This window comes from Mytilus galloprovincialis, chromosome 13 (genome assembly GCF_965363235.1).
Source record: "Mytilus galloprovincialis chromosome 13, xbMytGall1.hap1.1, whole genome shotgun sequence".
Taxonomy (NCBI): Eukaryota; Metazoa; Mollusca; class Bivalvia; order Mytilida; family Mytilidae; genus Mytilus; species Mytilus galloprovincialis.
In genome coordinates, this window is record NC_134850.1 from 53,191,942 (window position 1) to 53,206,537 (window position 14,596).

General features: G+C 32.0%; 1 protein-coding gene across 4 annotated transcripts in view; it reads right to left on the bottom strand.

Moving 5' to 3' along the window:
• The window catches only part of LOC143056672 (uncharacterized), a 96,825-nt gene that overhangs the window by 32,870 nt on the left and 49,359 nt on the right, over nucleotides 1–14,596 (bottom strand). For 2 of the 4 annotated variants that reach the window (XM_076229827.1, XM_076229828.1), the window contains exons 28-35: nucleotides 13,788–13,850; nucleotides 12,314–12,331; nucleotides 9,533–9,655; nucleotides 8,421–9,137; nucleotides 7,582–7,714; nucleotides 6,941–6,982; nucleotides 3,432–3,614; nucleotides 1,151–1,316 (exon numbers count right to left, since the gene is read on the bottom strand). In XM_076229827.1, coding sequence (XP_076085942.1) covers nucleotides 1,151–1,316; nucleotides 3,432–3,614; nucleotides 6,941–6,982; nucleotides 7,582–7,714; nucleotides 8,421–9,137; nucleotides 9,533–9,655; nucleotides 12,314–12,331; nucleotides 13,788–13,850 — 1,445 coding nt within the window. The remainder of the gene's footprint in view (nucleotides 1–1,150; nucleotides 1,317–3,431; nucleotides 3,615–6,940; nucleotides 6,983–7,581; nucleotides 7,715–8,420; nucleotides 9,138–9,532; nucleotides 9,656–12,313; nucleotides 12,332–13,787; nucleotides 13,851–14,596) is intronic. The other 2 variants (XM_076229829.1, XM_076229830.1) reach the window with 2 other exon arrangements.

A 14,596-nucleotide genomic window follows, 5' to 3' on the forward strand; every position in this document is an offset into this window, starting at 1 on the left:
AGAAACATTGAATTTGATTGGCTGAACACGATTGTCTTACCTTGGGAACAAAATAAGGAACAATCATATTTTTGTGATGATTTTCACAAATTCATGTTTTGGAGGATTTTTAACGATACCCTTAATATTAATATTTTTTAATAAGTGCAAGGACGTATCATTAAACGTCCTTGATAAGAGTAAAGAGAATGAACACAGGTTGAACATACTATATGGGCGAAAGAACTCAACGAACAGACCAAGGGCGAATAGGTAAACAGGGCAAGTCGACCCGATACCAAATTCATGCATGCGTACTACAAATATCTATATTAAAAACATCCGGTTACAAGTAAACATGTTCATGTAGATGAGGTGAAATCTAATAATTTACATAAATAAAAGGGTATATATTTACTATAGTGATTGCTTTTCAATCCTAATTTACAAATTAAATGATTCAGATGCTTAATCATGTGTAAAAATCGATGTCAAGAATCGGAAGTTGTTATGAAATTGTAATACACAGAAACGGATGCGGAATACAGAGGTGGTAACGGTTCAATGATTTTACAGCCGGCACCATAGGCCTTCAGAAGACTTAAAGTCTTCTTCCACCAAAAAGCAGCAAATACCATTTTTGAAGACTTTGGTATTGACTCTGTCAGATTACAAACTAAACTCCAGCATTTGAGTTTAACACACCATCACAAGGCAATACAGACAGTTTAAAAATTGACCTGTTTGTAGATGCAATCTCTATAAAATCTTATAATTGTTTAACATTTTGGAAATTACATAAAGGTGAATAGATCGAGAATAACATGACTATGTGTGCAATTGACTATCATGTTTCATGAAAATCTTCTGTAAGTGACATCATTTAATACTAAGTATTACTGTACTGGTACCATTAGAGGTCATTTCCTAAAGCTTGTAGAGGAAGCTTTGGTTGGCGTGCTTGCTTTGTTTGTGTAAATGTTCACCCAAGCTTTGTAAAAAAGATTGACATCTTCAAGCAATATATATAGGCATAGTTAAACCTGTAGATATTATATTTAAATTTGATTGGACTAGCTAACCAAAGTCTTGGTCTCCTTGCATTAGGAAATTAGCTTCAATATGCATATATTGTTTGGGTCGCCAATTCCTTTAGAATGCATGACCTTACCTAGTTTTACCAGCACCTCCCAGTCCTACCACCATTAATTTGGTTCTTTTACACTCTACAGAGCCTTGTTGGAGCCTCCTTAGATAGCCATACACAACACTGAATCCTCTACTGACAATCTCCTTTGGAGGGGTTCTCAGAGAGGGACATCCATTCAAATGTAATTCTACAAAAATGGATAAACACATTAATCCCTCCTATCAAAAAAGTCTGAACTTCACAACATGTGAGCTGTTCATTATAAAATAACTTTGATTTCAATTTTCAACTACTAATAATTTATAACATCAGAAATCTGCATGTGATCACAAAGAATAATTTTTATCGCTATTTTGTGCATTTTTCTTTTGATCTTTTTTTGTGATAATTTTCATATCATGCTACTCGCTTGAGATGGAAAATTATCGCTAGAAACTAAGCAGGCACGTGGCGTTGCTAACGAAATTGACATGAAATTGACAACGTCGTCATAGGTAAAATAGTGATAAACAGATTATCATTGGTCATCTCAACTCGATTGCTTTTCTCACTTTCGCTGTACCAGCTCAAGCGAGAAAATCAATCTCATTGAGATGATCAACGATTATCTATAAGTACATCCTACATTAAAAGGATTACGGTAAAACCATATTGTAACATAATACTGCATTTTTCCTTTGAAGTTTCTCCATGATAATCTCCTTAATAGTTTGATTTTTGAAAAACCATAGTTTAATATAAAGATTGATATGTTATTCCATTAAAAAAGAATTATGACGTACTTTGTTCTTGCATCTTCATGTAGATAGGCGGAGCTTGGACTGGTTTAATCTGATATTTTTTATATTAAACCATGATTAAATCTCCACCTATTTGTTACGTCTCCTTGTGATTGACAGATTATTGAATGCACTTGGACAAGGATTTTTTTTCTTTACAAATAGGATTATTACTTTCTGGGAATCCCTTCAACGACTTCATAAATTTCAACGACATTTTCAGACACACCTCTAACGACTCGGCCAGTGTTTCATGAAAACAGAGAAGGAATCTGGTCCATGAAATTAGATTAAATTACACAACATTTAATTTTATTTTTTTTTGGGGGGGGGGGGGGGTGGGGGCTGTTTATACCTGAGCCAGATTATTTTTCTTTAATAAATGCAATAAAATTTTGTTGCAATACAATTTTCTTGGGGAAATTCTTTTCTTTTTAACAAATTTTTTATGACAAATCAGAGCCGCAATATTTTGTTCTAAAAATTCAGAGGCCCCCAAAAATTCAAATGGTATGTGCCTTAGAGGAGGCCGAGTTGCTCAATTCAGAAAATAACTTTTTGTCATATCTGATGTGCCGTATTCCCAACTCGATTGGTTTTCTCGTGCATGCGCTAAGCAGCGGGCTAGAACAACACTCCCACTGTTTTTTTATTGGATAAAAAATCACCAGGCCACTTTTGAATGATGTTACAAAACATATCACACCTAACTCATTAACATATTTAAACAAACTCATCCTGCAGATTTGTCCTTTAAATATGTTAACTCGTAAAAAGCGTGGTATATATAATACTTATAATGGTCCCCCTCAAGACCTGAGAGAAAACAGTCCTTAATATAAGAGAGATGACCTTTAATTGTACAATGCTATGATGTAACTAAAGTAAGATAAGAAGAGAATGACCAGACAAAGACAGGTTTTTCACTTTAATTAAAAGAGTGACTTTTAAAGAAGGTTTGTCAATGCATATTTTTACATATAATACTGTTTTATCATAAAATGATCTATATAAAATTCATATCTGTCAAATTGTGAACTGATAAAAGTTTTGCATGGATCTTGCAAAAACTTTTGGATTTTGAGGTCGTCAATGCTCCTCAACTTAATATTTTATTTGGCTTTTTTAACTTGTTTGATTCAGGCATCATTAATGAGTTTTAAGAATATGAAACATCATCACAGCATCTGGCGTAAGCCTAATATTTATGATGATAAAATTGAGAATGGAAATGGAGAATATGTCAAAGAGGCAACAACACGACCAAAGAGCTGTTAACAGCTGATGGCCACAAATGGGTCTTCAACACAGTAAGAAAATCCCTGGTCCCCAGCTGGCCTCTTAAAAAGATTGTGATTAGATCAGTGAAAATGGACGTCCTACTAAACTCTAAAACATATAAATGTTGAGTTTACTTTTAGTTAATAATTATCCATGGTCGAAATAGAAATTCATATGGATTTTTTTTCCGCAAAAAATTACTGAGGATTTCAAACTAACACATGACTGAACTCTTTCCTTACCTCTTAGTGGCAGTCCACCTAGTTCCCCTGACAACTTCTCTATGTCTGGATTATGTGATATGTCAAGTGATTCTAACTGTAGTAGCTCCTTCACATGATCAGGTACCAGGGTAAAAGCATGGTAACGTAAGCTCAAACTTTGAAGACTTTTTAGTTTCCATATCACAGGAGGTACTGCAGTTTCTAAAATAAAACAAAACACGATAAAAATTTTAATAATTGCTTTGAAGAAAATATTATAATTCTAACAGTAATGTATATTTTTCCCTTTGCTAGGTAAAATCTAAACAAATAAACAGTTAATAAACTCACAATGCAAGCAATTCAAACAAGAAAATGAATATAAGATAAACAAGAATGTGTCCATAGTACACGGATGCCCCACTCGCACTATCATTTTTTATGTTCAATGGACCGTGAAATTGGGGTCAAAACTTTAATTTGGAATTAAAATTAGAAAGATCATATCATAGGGAATATGTGTACTAAGTTTAAAGTTGATGTAACTTTAACTTCATCAAAAACTATCTTGACCAAAAACTTTAACCTGAACTTCGCACTATAATTTTCTATGTTCAGTGGACCATGAAATTGGGGTCAAAACTATAATTTGGCATTAAAATTAGAAAGATCATATCATGGGGAACATGTGTACTAAGTTTCAAGTTGATTGGACTTAAACTTCTTCAAAAACTACCTTGACCAAAAACTTTTACCTGAAGCGAACGGACGCATGGACAGACGAACGGATGGACGGAGGCACAGACCAGAAAACATAATGCCGCTCTACTATCGTAGGTGGGGCATAAAAAATACTAAGGAGAAACCAAATGCTCCGCAGGGCGCAGCTTTATACGACCGCAGAGGTTGAACCCTGAACGGTTGGGGCAAGTATGGACACAACATTCAAGCTGGATTCAGCTCTAAATTTGGATTGTGATTAAATAGTTGACACAGCATAGGTTTCTGACACAGAATGAATGTGGTCTAATGAACTTAAAATACTTTTTTTTCCTTTGAGCAATTCACTATGCTGTTGAATATTAATCCTCTCAAAAAAATGTTTGAAGAAATTTTCTTTTTATTTATGAAATCTGAAATGAGAAAAATTTAACCCCCCCCCCCTCCATTTTTTTTTTTCACATCCCACTTTCCCTTTTTTCAAAACTGATCTCACTTTAAATTTCTAATGGAGTTTGCAACAATAACTACTCATTTAAATACATCATAAAATATTAAAATGTAACAAAAGGTGCTTGTTATCACTGAATGGTAAAGATTGTTTTAATTTATCAGTTGGTAGTAAAAGTGAATATACATTGTATATTGTATAAAACAATGATTTAAGTTGATTCAACTACTATTCTGGACAAAGAAAGATAACTCCAATCAATTGAAAATTTCATGCTATTGCACAATATTGTGCAATTAGATATTTCTTGCTATTGCGCAATACTGTGCAATTGAAAATATTTGCTATTGCACAATACTGTGCAATTGAAGATTTCTTGCTATTGCGCAATACTGCGCAATTGAAAATTTCTTGCTATTGCACAATACTGTGCAATTGAAGATTTCTTGCTATTGCTGAATACTGTGCAATTGAAAATTTCTTGCTATTGCACAATACTTAATATAATAATTTTGGATCCTGATTTGAACCAACTTGAAAACTGGGCCCATAATAAAAAATCTAAGTACATGTTTAGATTCAGCATATCAAAAAAGCTCAAGAATTCAATTTTTGTTAAAATCAAACTTAGTTTAATTTTGAACCCTTTGGACTTTAATGTAGACCAATTTGAAAACGGGACTAAAAATTAAGAATCTACATACACAGTAAGATTTGGCATATCAAAGAACCCCAATTATTCCATTTTTGATGAAATCAAACTAAGTTCAATTTTGGACCCTTTGGGCCCCTTATTCCTAAACTGTTGGGACCAAAACTCCCAAAATCAAACCCAACCTTCCTTTAGTGGTCATAAACCTTGTGTTTAAATTTCATACATTTCTATTTACTTAAACTAAAGTTATGGTGCGAAAACCAAGAATAATGCTTACTTGGGCCCCTTTTTGGCCCCTAATTCCTAAACTGTTCAGACCTCAACTCCCAAAATCAATACCAACCTTCCTTTTGTGGTCATAAACCTTGTGTTTAAATTTCATTGATTTCTATTTACTTAAACTAAAGTTATTGTGCGAAAACCAAGAATAATGCTTATTTGGGCCCTTTTTTGGCCCCTAAGTCCTAAACTGTTAGAACCAAAACTCCCAAAATCAATCCCAACCTTCCTTTTGTGGTCCTAAACCTTGTGTCAAAATTTCATAGATTTCTATTTACTTAAACTTAAGTTATTGTGCGAAAACCAAGAAAATGCTTATTTGGGCCCTTTTTGGCCCCTAATTCCTAAAATGTTGGGATCAAAACTCCCAAAATCAATCCCAACCTTCCTTTTGTGGTCATAAACCTTGTGTTAAAATTTCATAGATTTCTATTCACTTTTACTAAAGTTAGAGTGCGAAAACTAAAGTATTCGGACGACGACGACTACGACGCAGACGACGACGCAGACGTGATAGCAATATAAGACGAAAAATTAAAATTTTTGCGGTCGTATAAAAATGTAACAGGACCGAATATTCAAACAATAATGATTGTTATCAATTTACCAAATCACAAACTTTGATACTTAGTCTCTGTTGAACCTATTCACAACATAACCTGAAACTTATTGTTCACATATTTTGCAATACATTTTGACATATATACTATTGTTTCAAATCTAATTTTTTTTTTGTGTAAATTGGTTGCTATTTGAAGTATTGGTAGTATCTTAGTCACATAGACTTATAAACAGTGCACAGAGTGGTACAGTAAAACAAAACTGTTTGAACATAATATTTGAAATATGACAGTTTTAATTCAAGTAGAACTCCATTTAATTCAAGTAGAACTCCAAGTTTAATTCCATAAACTACATTAACATAAGCTCTAGTGAGCTTTTCGAAATTGACTAAATAAAACATATATATACACATAAAGAAGTCATGAAAGCAACACAATTTTAAACAGACCATGCATAGAAAAATACCATCAATGACATACAAAAGTTCAAAGCATAGTATGAAATTGAGAATGGAAATTGGGAATATGTCAAAGAGACAACAACTATACCAAATTTAAAGAGCATATAAAAGTTGATGGCCACCATGCAAGATTAAGTATAGTTAATAACATAGCATTAGTTAAAATGATAAGTAAAACAGATGATAGCATTTAAAAAAGCTAAACAAATAAAATAGTCACAAAAAAAAAAAAAGAAAAAAAAAAGCAGAGGCATAAAAATACTATTTGCATGCATTTCACTGGCATGAGCTGTTATTTGGATCCCATATTTGTACCAAGTTTTTATTGGTCAGAAGATGTTTCCATTCTACAATGGTTATGCAGCTCATTCCAGATTTGTGCAGCATTATAGAAAACGGATCTTAAGCCATACCATTACCTGGTGGTTCTGACTCTAGGGAGTTCTGCTGTTTCTTGTGATCTTAAATTATATTTCTGAACTTTATTATCAATAAAATCACCAAGATACCTTGGATGTTTTTGGTGAATTAGTTTAAAGTTTCTGTTGCAATACTTTTTATTTTTCTGTCTTTTAAAGAAGATAATTTTGACTTTTCTAGCAGTTTTTTGTATGAACTATCATAAAATTCACAGATGAACCTAGGATTTTTTTTTTTTAGTTTTATCCATTTTAAAAGATTTTTATGCTTCAGTAGTGCCAAATTACAAATTGAATGTTAAATTAGCCTGGAACTTGTCAGGATTATTAAAGCCTTCATTAAATAAATCAAAAACCAGTTTATTAAATTTAACACTATATGATACAGTGTAATCATCAGGTAATTACCAATGATGGCATTTTGTACAAAATGAAATATGTCCTTTATAAAGACATTAAAAAGAACTGGACCAAGAATTGACCCATTTGGTTCACCTGTAAACATGCAATCCCAATCAGTGTAAGAACTTATAATTCTATTGTGTTGTTTTCTGTTTTCTTAATAACTTTGTAATAATTTAACGAAATTCATTTGAAAGACCAAACCTAGTGAAGATCTTAAAGATGGTCGTTTTACTTACCAGGATAGAACTGTCCTTTCCTTCCAAACCTAGGGTACATTTCAAAGATGATTTTGTTAACCAATGTAATCTCATCTTTGTCAAGAATTCCATTGGCATCTTTGTCCACCTCCACAAATAAAGCTTTCTTTTCCTTAAATAATTACATTAGATGTATGTTTCATTATAATACTTTATTCTGATTGGCTAACTGCACATCATGTGTTATTCCTTAAGCAATTGCATTACTCAATAAAACTTATCATTCATGATAACACGTGGTCCCACAATAAAGTGCACAGGTGAATTAAATAACACAATAACAAAATTCATGTTTTGATGATCATAGATAAAAAATTTAATTATAAGTATTGAATACTTCTTTTTATACCTTCATAGGGTTGTAGAAGCATTGACCGTGCGCATATTTTTGAAATGAAGTGCTTCCGCGCTTCATACAAAATGTACTTCAATCAACGCTTTTACACCCCAATGAAGTTACAAAAAGAAGCATTCAATTCTTAAATGAAACTTATTGCTATTAAGTACCAGTAATATGAAGCTGTGTGATGTCTATTATAGAACTAAGTACATTTTCTGAACTAACTCTTATCAAACTCTCTTCTACAATCTATGTTTTAAGTTTTAATTCCACTGATTTGAAAAAGGATTACGTGTATTTGAAAACTTGGTTTAGTAACCAATGATCATCAATCAGTCTTATTTTAGATGAACCAGGAGTCTATTTCACATCAAAACAGACTTGAACAGTTCAGATACTTATGATGAAATTTAATCGTAAGTTTTTTTGTGAAACCCACTCACGAACTTATGAGGATCAAAACAGATACAACACTAACCTCTTCTGTCATCATCTTAAACACTGTTATATTGTTAAGAGCTGTGATGAATGTGCTCTTATTTGGCTGAATTTTCTGCTCCAGGAAATCTGGAAACCATGGTATTCCAGAAAGGTCAAGGTGAGTGAGAGGCAGGGAACACATTTCTTGTGGTACCTCTTCCACTATATTGGATGCAGCATAGAATTTCTCAAGTGACGTTAACTTTCCAATTCCTTTCAAGTTAAGTTTACCGAGGTTATTAGCCTCTAAAACTTGTAGGTTGGTCAAAGAGTAGACTTCTGCTGGAATACCACCCAATGGATTAAAACTTATGTTCAAATTTTCCAACGTTTCTTTGACAGAAGAAAAATCGTTTGGAAGTTTGGATAAGTTGTTGCTGCTTACATCTAAGCTCTCTAAACCAGTGAGGCATGAAAATCCTTCTGGTAATGACGAAAGTTTATTCTGAGACAGATTCAGCTCATTCAAATTTTTAAACATCATGAAGAAATTATCAGGCAAAGCTTCAATTGCGTTATCTTGGAATTCAAATTTGTGCATGAACTTTGCATAATTTTTGAAAGCTGAGGAATCAAAGTCATGAAGATCTGCATGAGAAATGCTAGATTGGCTATGACCTTCACATTTAATAACATTTGAGGTACCAGTTATGTTAAACTTTGAACTTAAACTCTTCACTGATTTCTCATCTTTGAGTATCTTTGCTGGCAGAGTCTAGAGAAAAAAAAATGCAAGCTTTCAATAAATGTCAGCAGAAACAATTTTTCTGAATTAAATATGTTAATACATACAACTTAAAATACTTTTGATACAGTATATAACATGATTTTTGTTTGTTTGAGAACCATAGGAAAACTCAAAAGGGAAGGTACATATAACCGCAAGAGATATTTTTTGCATACATATAATTGATTTGAGCAAATTTAAAACATAAGGTATTTGAATAATGATTAAACAAGCCATTTGATACTACATACTCTTACTGTGATGTCATAGCATAAGCAGTGTGATGTTTAAAAAGTACAGAAACATGTACAAAAGTTGAGGTTGTCCAGCTACATATTGATTTGTATGTATGCTAAGCTCAATTTGATTACAACTACACTCACTGTAGACCTATCTATTTTCCTGGACCTCTTGTTACTACCAACCACTAGGTAGTGATTGTATGTGTTAATCCATAGGAAGTAATGGAAAAATATCCTCTTGAAACCCATCTCTAACAACTCCAACTAAAAAAGAGAAAGAAAAAAACATAGCTGTAAAATTCTGTTGAATTTCAATTTATACATGTTATAGGATTATTGTATAGATCACATTATAGGTCTATTCTGTTTAATCTGTTTAAAATGCAAAAAAACACATGTATATTTAAATTGCTATTTATCCTCTAATGTAATTCACTACCTACAGCAAAATGCATTGAGTTTGTAGGTAACGGTAATATCTTTGGCTAGCTTGCTTGTTAGCTGAACCATGAAGTTATTATGAGGTTAACTATACTACCCTCCTTTCAGAGTAGTCTAGTCCTACAGACAGATAGATAGGTTATATGTAAGATTGGTCTACGCTTAAAGAAGGGTACCATACCTAACCTAATAATGATTCAATTAACTTAAAGCAAGCAAGCTAACCAAAGATATTACCTTTACCTACACACTCAGTGGATTTTGCTGTAATAAGAAAAATCATTTTCTCTTACTTAATAGATGAATAGTTATCATATCATTCTTTTTTCTCAGGATTAATGAAAATCAACAATGAACTTTTAGAAATACTGAATAATCATTTCTTAAAGGGAAAAAACTAAATTTTATTATATGTACAATTTTTGTTAAAAGTTCTTAAATTTAAATGTTTTATTAACTTTGATCTTAAACAAAATGTATAACTATTTTCTAGTAGATTTAATTTTGATTTTACAAGCCAAAGAAATCCCTTCAGGGACCCTTTGTATAGTTTTAATAATGTTTACCGGTATAACTACTTTTGAACATATCACACCAGTAAATAAAAATTTACTTATTAAACCATATTGCTCAGTGCAAAAATACATCAAATCAAAGATATATAATATCCACAGTGTTCAGACTGGTGTTATAATGGTTAACTGGTAAAACACAAATCTGCTACATGTGCCTCAAACCCAGCTGTTTTTTCTTTTATTACTTGAAAATTGTTAACGTATTTCCCCAAAACTTATTTGTGCCTCGCCCTTTTTACATATTTTCATAATTTTTATCATATTAGGGAGATATAACTTTAACATTTTAGAAACAATTTAAATTCAATCTCAAAAATAGTTTTTCATCCAAGTACCAACCAAACTGCTGGCAAAAATAAGTAAGTTTACTTTATTTATAAAAGGGTGGAAAGACTGTTTTAGGAATCAAGATTGAGACATTTAATTTGTTGTAATTCTAAACTTGTAAAACATTTTGAACAAGAAAACTTAAACAAACTGATAAATTTACAAAACAATAGACCAAAAAAATTATATACAGCAACCAACAACAACCACTGAATAACAGGCTCTTGACTTGGGATATACACATCAAGAGTGTGGCAGGGTTTAACATTTTGTGGGTATCCACCCCTCCCTGACCTGGATCTGAAGTGTACCAACACAACATAAGTACGAACTACAAAAATCAGTGGATAAAGGCTTGATATGAGGCTTAAGAAAGTCAGTCTTCTCTTAAGGGGAAAATAGTGTTATCAGGCAAAAAATAACATTATATTTTATTTATAGGAAATTGACTCACCAGGTATTTAGGTAATTGTGCAGGAAGAATTAAGAAACATGCTTCTACTTTTCTAACAAAATGCAGAAACAAGAATGTGTCCAAAGTACACGGATGCCCCACTCGCACTATCCTTTTCCATGTTCCATGAACTGTGAAATTGGGTAATAATCTAATTTGGCATTAAAATTAGAAAGATTATACTATAGAGAACATATGTACTAAGTTTCAAAATTGATTGGACTTCAATTTCATCAAAAACTACCTTGACCAAAAACTTTAACCTGAAACTCCCACTTTCATTTTCTATGTTCAGTGGACCGTGAAATTGGGGTCAAAAGTCTAATTTGGCTTTAAAATTAGAAAGATCATATCATAAGCAACAAGTGTACTAAGTTTCAAGTTGATTGGACTTCAGCTTCATCAAAAACTACCTTGACCAAAAACTTTAACCTGAAACTCCCACTTTCATTTTCTATGTTCAGTGGACCGTGAAATTTGGGTCAAAAGTCTAATTTGGCTTTAAAATTAGAAAGATCATATCATAAGCAACAAGTGTACTAAGTTTCAAGTTGATTAGACTTCAGTGTCATCAAAAACTATCTTGACCAAAAACTTTAACCTGAACGGACGCACAGACGGACGAACGGACGAACAAACGGAGCCACAGACCAGAAAACATAATGCCCCTCTACTATCGTAGGTGGGGCATAATAAAAATACTTTTAGACCCAGATTTATTTAAAAGGCCAACACGCACATTTTATTTAAGAATAGTAAAGGATCCCTACTTCATTTGATAACATGCTGTTGAAAAACTTGACAGCTATATATAGCATTATTTGAAAGAGTTTAAGCATATTTGAAAGACATACAATGAACTATTCTCATCAACATAGCAGGTAGCTTATTTTGATAACTGGAGGCAATATGATGGACAAACATATGCAGGTGACTATAATGGTCAGACATATACAGGAAGGAAAAAATGGCCCATAAACACAAATGTGTACTAGCTCAGTGAAGCCTGCAGACAATCATGAAGATCATAGAGAGCTTGTTAGTTAATGTTTTGTATGTGTATGGTATGCAGTTAAATTAATTATTTATCAATCAAACCCACAAACTCCAACACTATATACTTACTTTTAATGATTTATTTGTCTGAAGTGTAACATATATATATTTATTGTACAGCAACATAATTTCTCTGTAGAACATATTACCAATGATATTTCAACTGATCGGGTGGAGCTTATGTTTTAATCTGCATAAGGACAGTCTATTTGAAGATGTGTGTGATGATCATCTATCAGTGTCACAAAACACATATACAAAAGAACTTAGTGTATGATCTTGGGTGAATATCAGGACACATAATTGATGACTTTATCCCAAAACTACTGTCTATAGATGGACTGGTCTTAAATAAGCAAACTTCTTAAGGTGGTACCCAACACTTTCACTATCATCAATTTGGCTCGTTTAATTTTCATAAAATTTTGACAAAGTATTTACTTTGACCTTTAACAAAAATGTAAAAATTTCAAAAAATTTTAACCAACCATTTTGTCAGAAATATTACACTGGTTATATAGCAATTTGACAAACACTAATTTTGATTATTGAAAAGCTTAATATTCCCTTAACAACACAACGTAATTAAAATGTTAAGCTGATTTTACAGAGTTATCTCCCTGTAGTGTTAGGTACCACCTTAAACCCCGCCCAGTTGTTTGAAATAAATCAAGTAATAACCACCAACAATATACCATGTATTACAGTGGTACCATATTGATCAAGTGTTAATGTGTACATACCATATTCCATGTATTACAGTGGTACCATATTGATCAAGTGTTAATGTGTGCATACCATTTCATAACTTGTCAGAATACATAATAAGTATTTTATAAGGATATTGTTGAATATTGTTCCTGGTGAAATGCTAATATAGCATTCTCACAAATTTTTGCAATATCAAATCATACCTATATCAATATTCAACGATGATAATGCAATTACCCAAAATTTATTTCACATGTGGAATTACAGGATTGTTTTTTACTGGGAAATCACAGTTATTCATTACAACTTATGTAATTATTAAAATTTTCTTCAGTGCCTATCTTTGTAAGAATCAAAGAATTCAGATTTTTCTGAACAAGGTTTACAAATAGAAGGAAAAAACAACTAAACCAACTCATCCTTAGATTTTCCATGCAGCATAAATAAATGATGGAAAATTATGGAAATTTTGTTCTTTTTCATGGAATTCCACGGAATATATTCCATCCGTGATGGAAACATTATATGCTTCACTTATTCAATCATTTTCTATGTTTTTAGATCGAAATATTATTTTTCCTTTTTTTCTCTTTATTTTCCATGGAATTCCATGGAAAACAGGTTCCAATAATCCATGGAATTCCATAATTTTATAGATTTCCATGATAGACAATTAAAAATATAGAGATGGGAAGCTTAAGTATGCACATTTGCCATGATTCTTTAAAAAGGAAGGCATTTTCTTTTATCTGTCAAAAAGAAACAAGGAAGGCATTTTCTTTTATCTGTCAAAAAGAAACTAATGATAACTTTACTATATTTGTATAAATACCTTGTCTTCTGTTGATATATCTACACCAGGACAAATATTGACCAGTTCTGACGGTAAGAGACTCTGAAAAATAAACAAATCATTGACTTCAAGGTACTGTAAATTCAGAAATTGCTGCATGCATTTATTTTTGTGATTTTTTCATTTAAGGTGATACCTAACACTACAGGGAGATAACTCTGTAAAATCAGCTAAAGGTTTTAATTATGTTGTATTGTTAAGGAAATGTTAAACTTCTCACTGATCAAAATTAGTGTTTGTCAAACTGCTATATATCCAACCAATTTTTTCCTAGAAAGTGATTGGTTCAAGTTTTTTGAAATTTTTATATTTTTTTCAAGGGGTCAAAGTAAATATTTTATTCAAAATTTTATGAAATTAAACGAGCCAAATTAATTTTAGTCAAGGTGTTGGGTACCACCTTAAGATTAAAAAACAATTTTAATTTTTGCAATTTTGAGAAATTTTAATTTATATACAAAATTACAAAATGCGGTTTTGAATTATTGCGTTTATAAGACTGTTGCATTTTTCGCAATAATAAAAACATATCGCAATAATTTCTGAATTTACTGTCCATATATATAAACCAAATTTAAGAAATCCATGTAATGTAGTACTGAGAAAGATGGGACAAAAGATATAAAATGTAATGGGATGGACAACTGTTGGATGGATGGATGACCGATGGACGGGACAAAAGATATAAAATGTAATGGGATGGACAACTGTTGGATGGATGGATGACCAATGGACGGAGAGACAGAGGTAAAACAGTATCGGTATATAACCCCAGTTTTTTTAAGCAG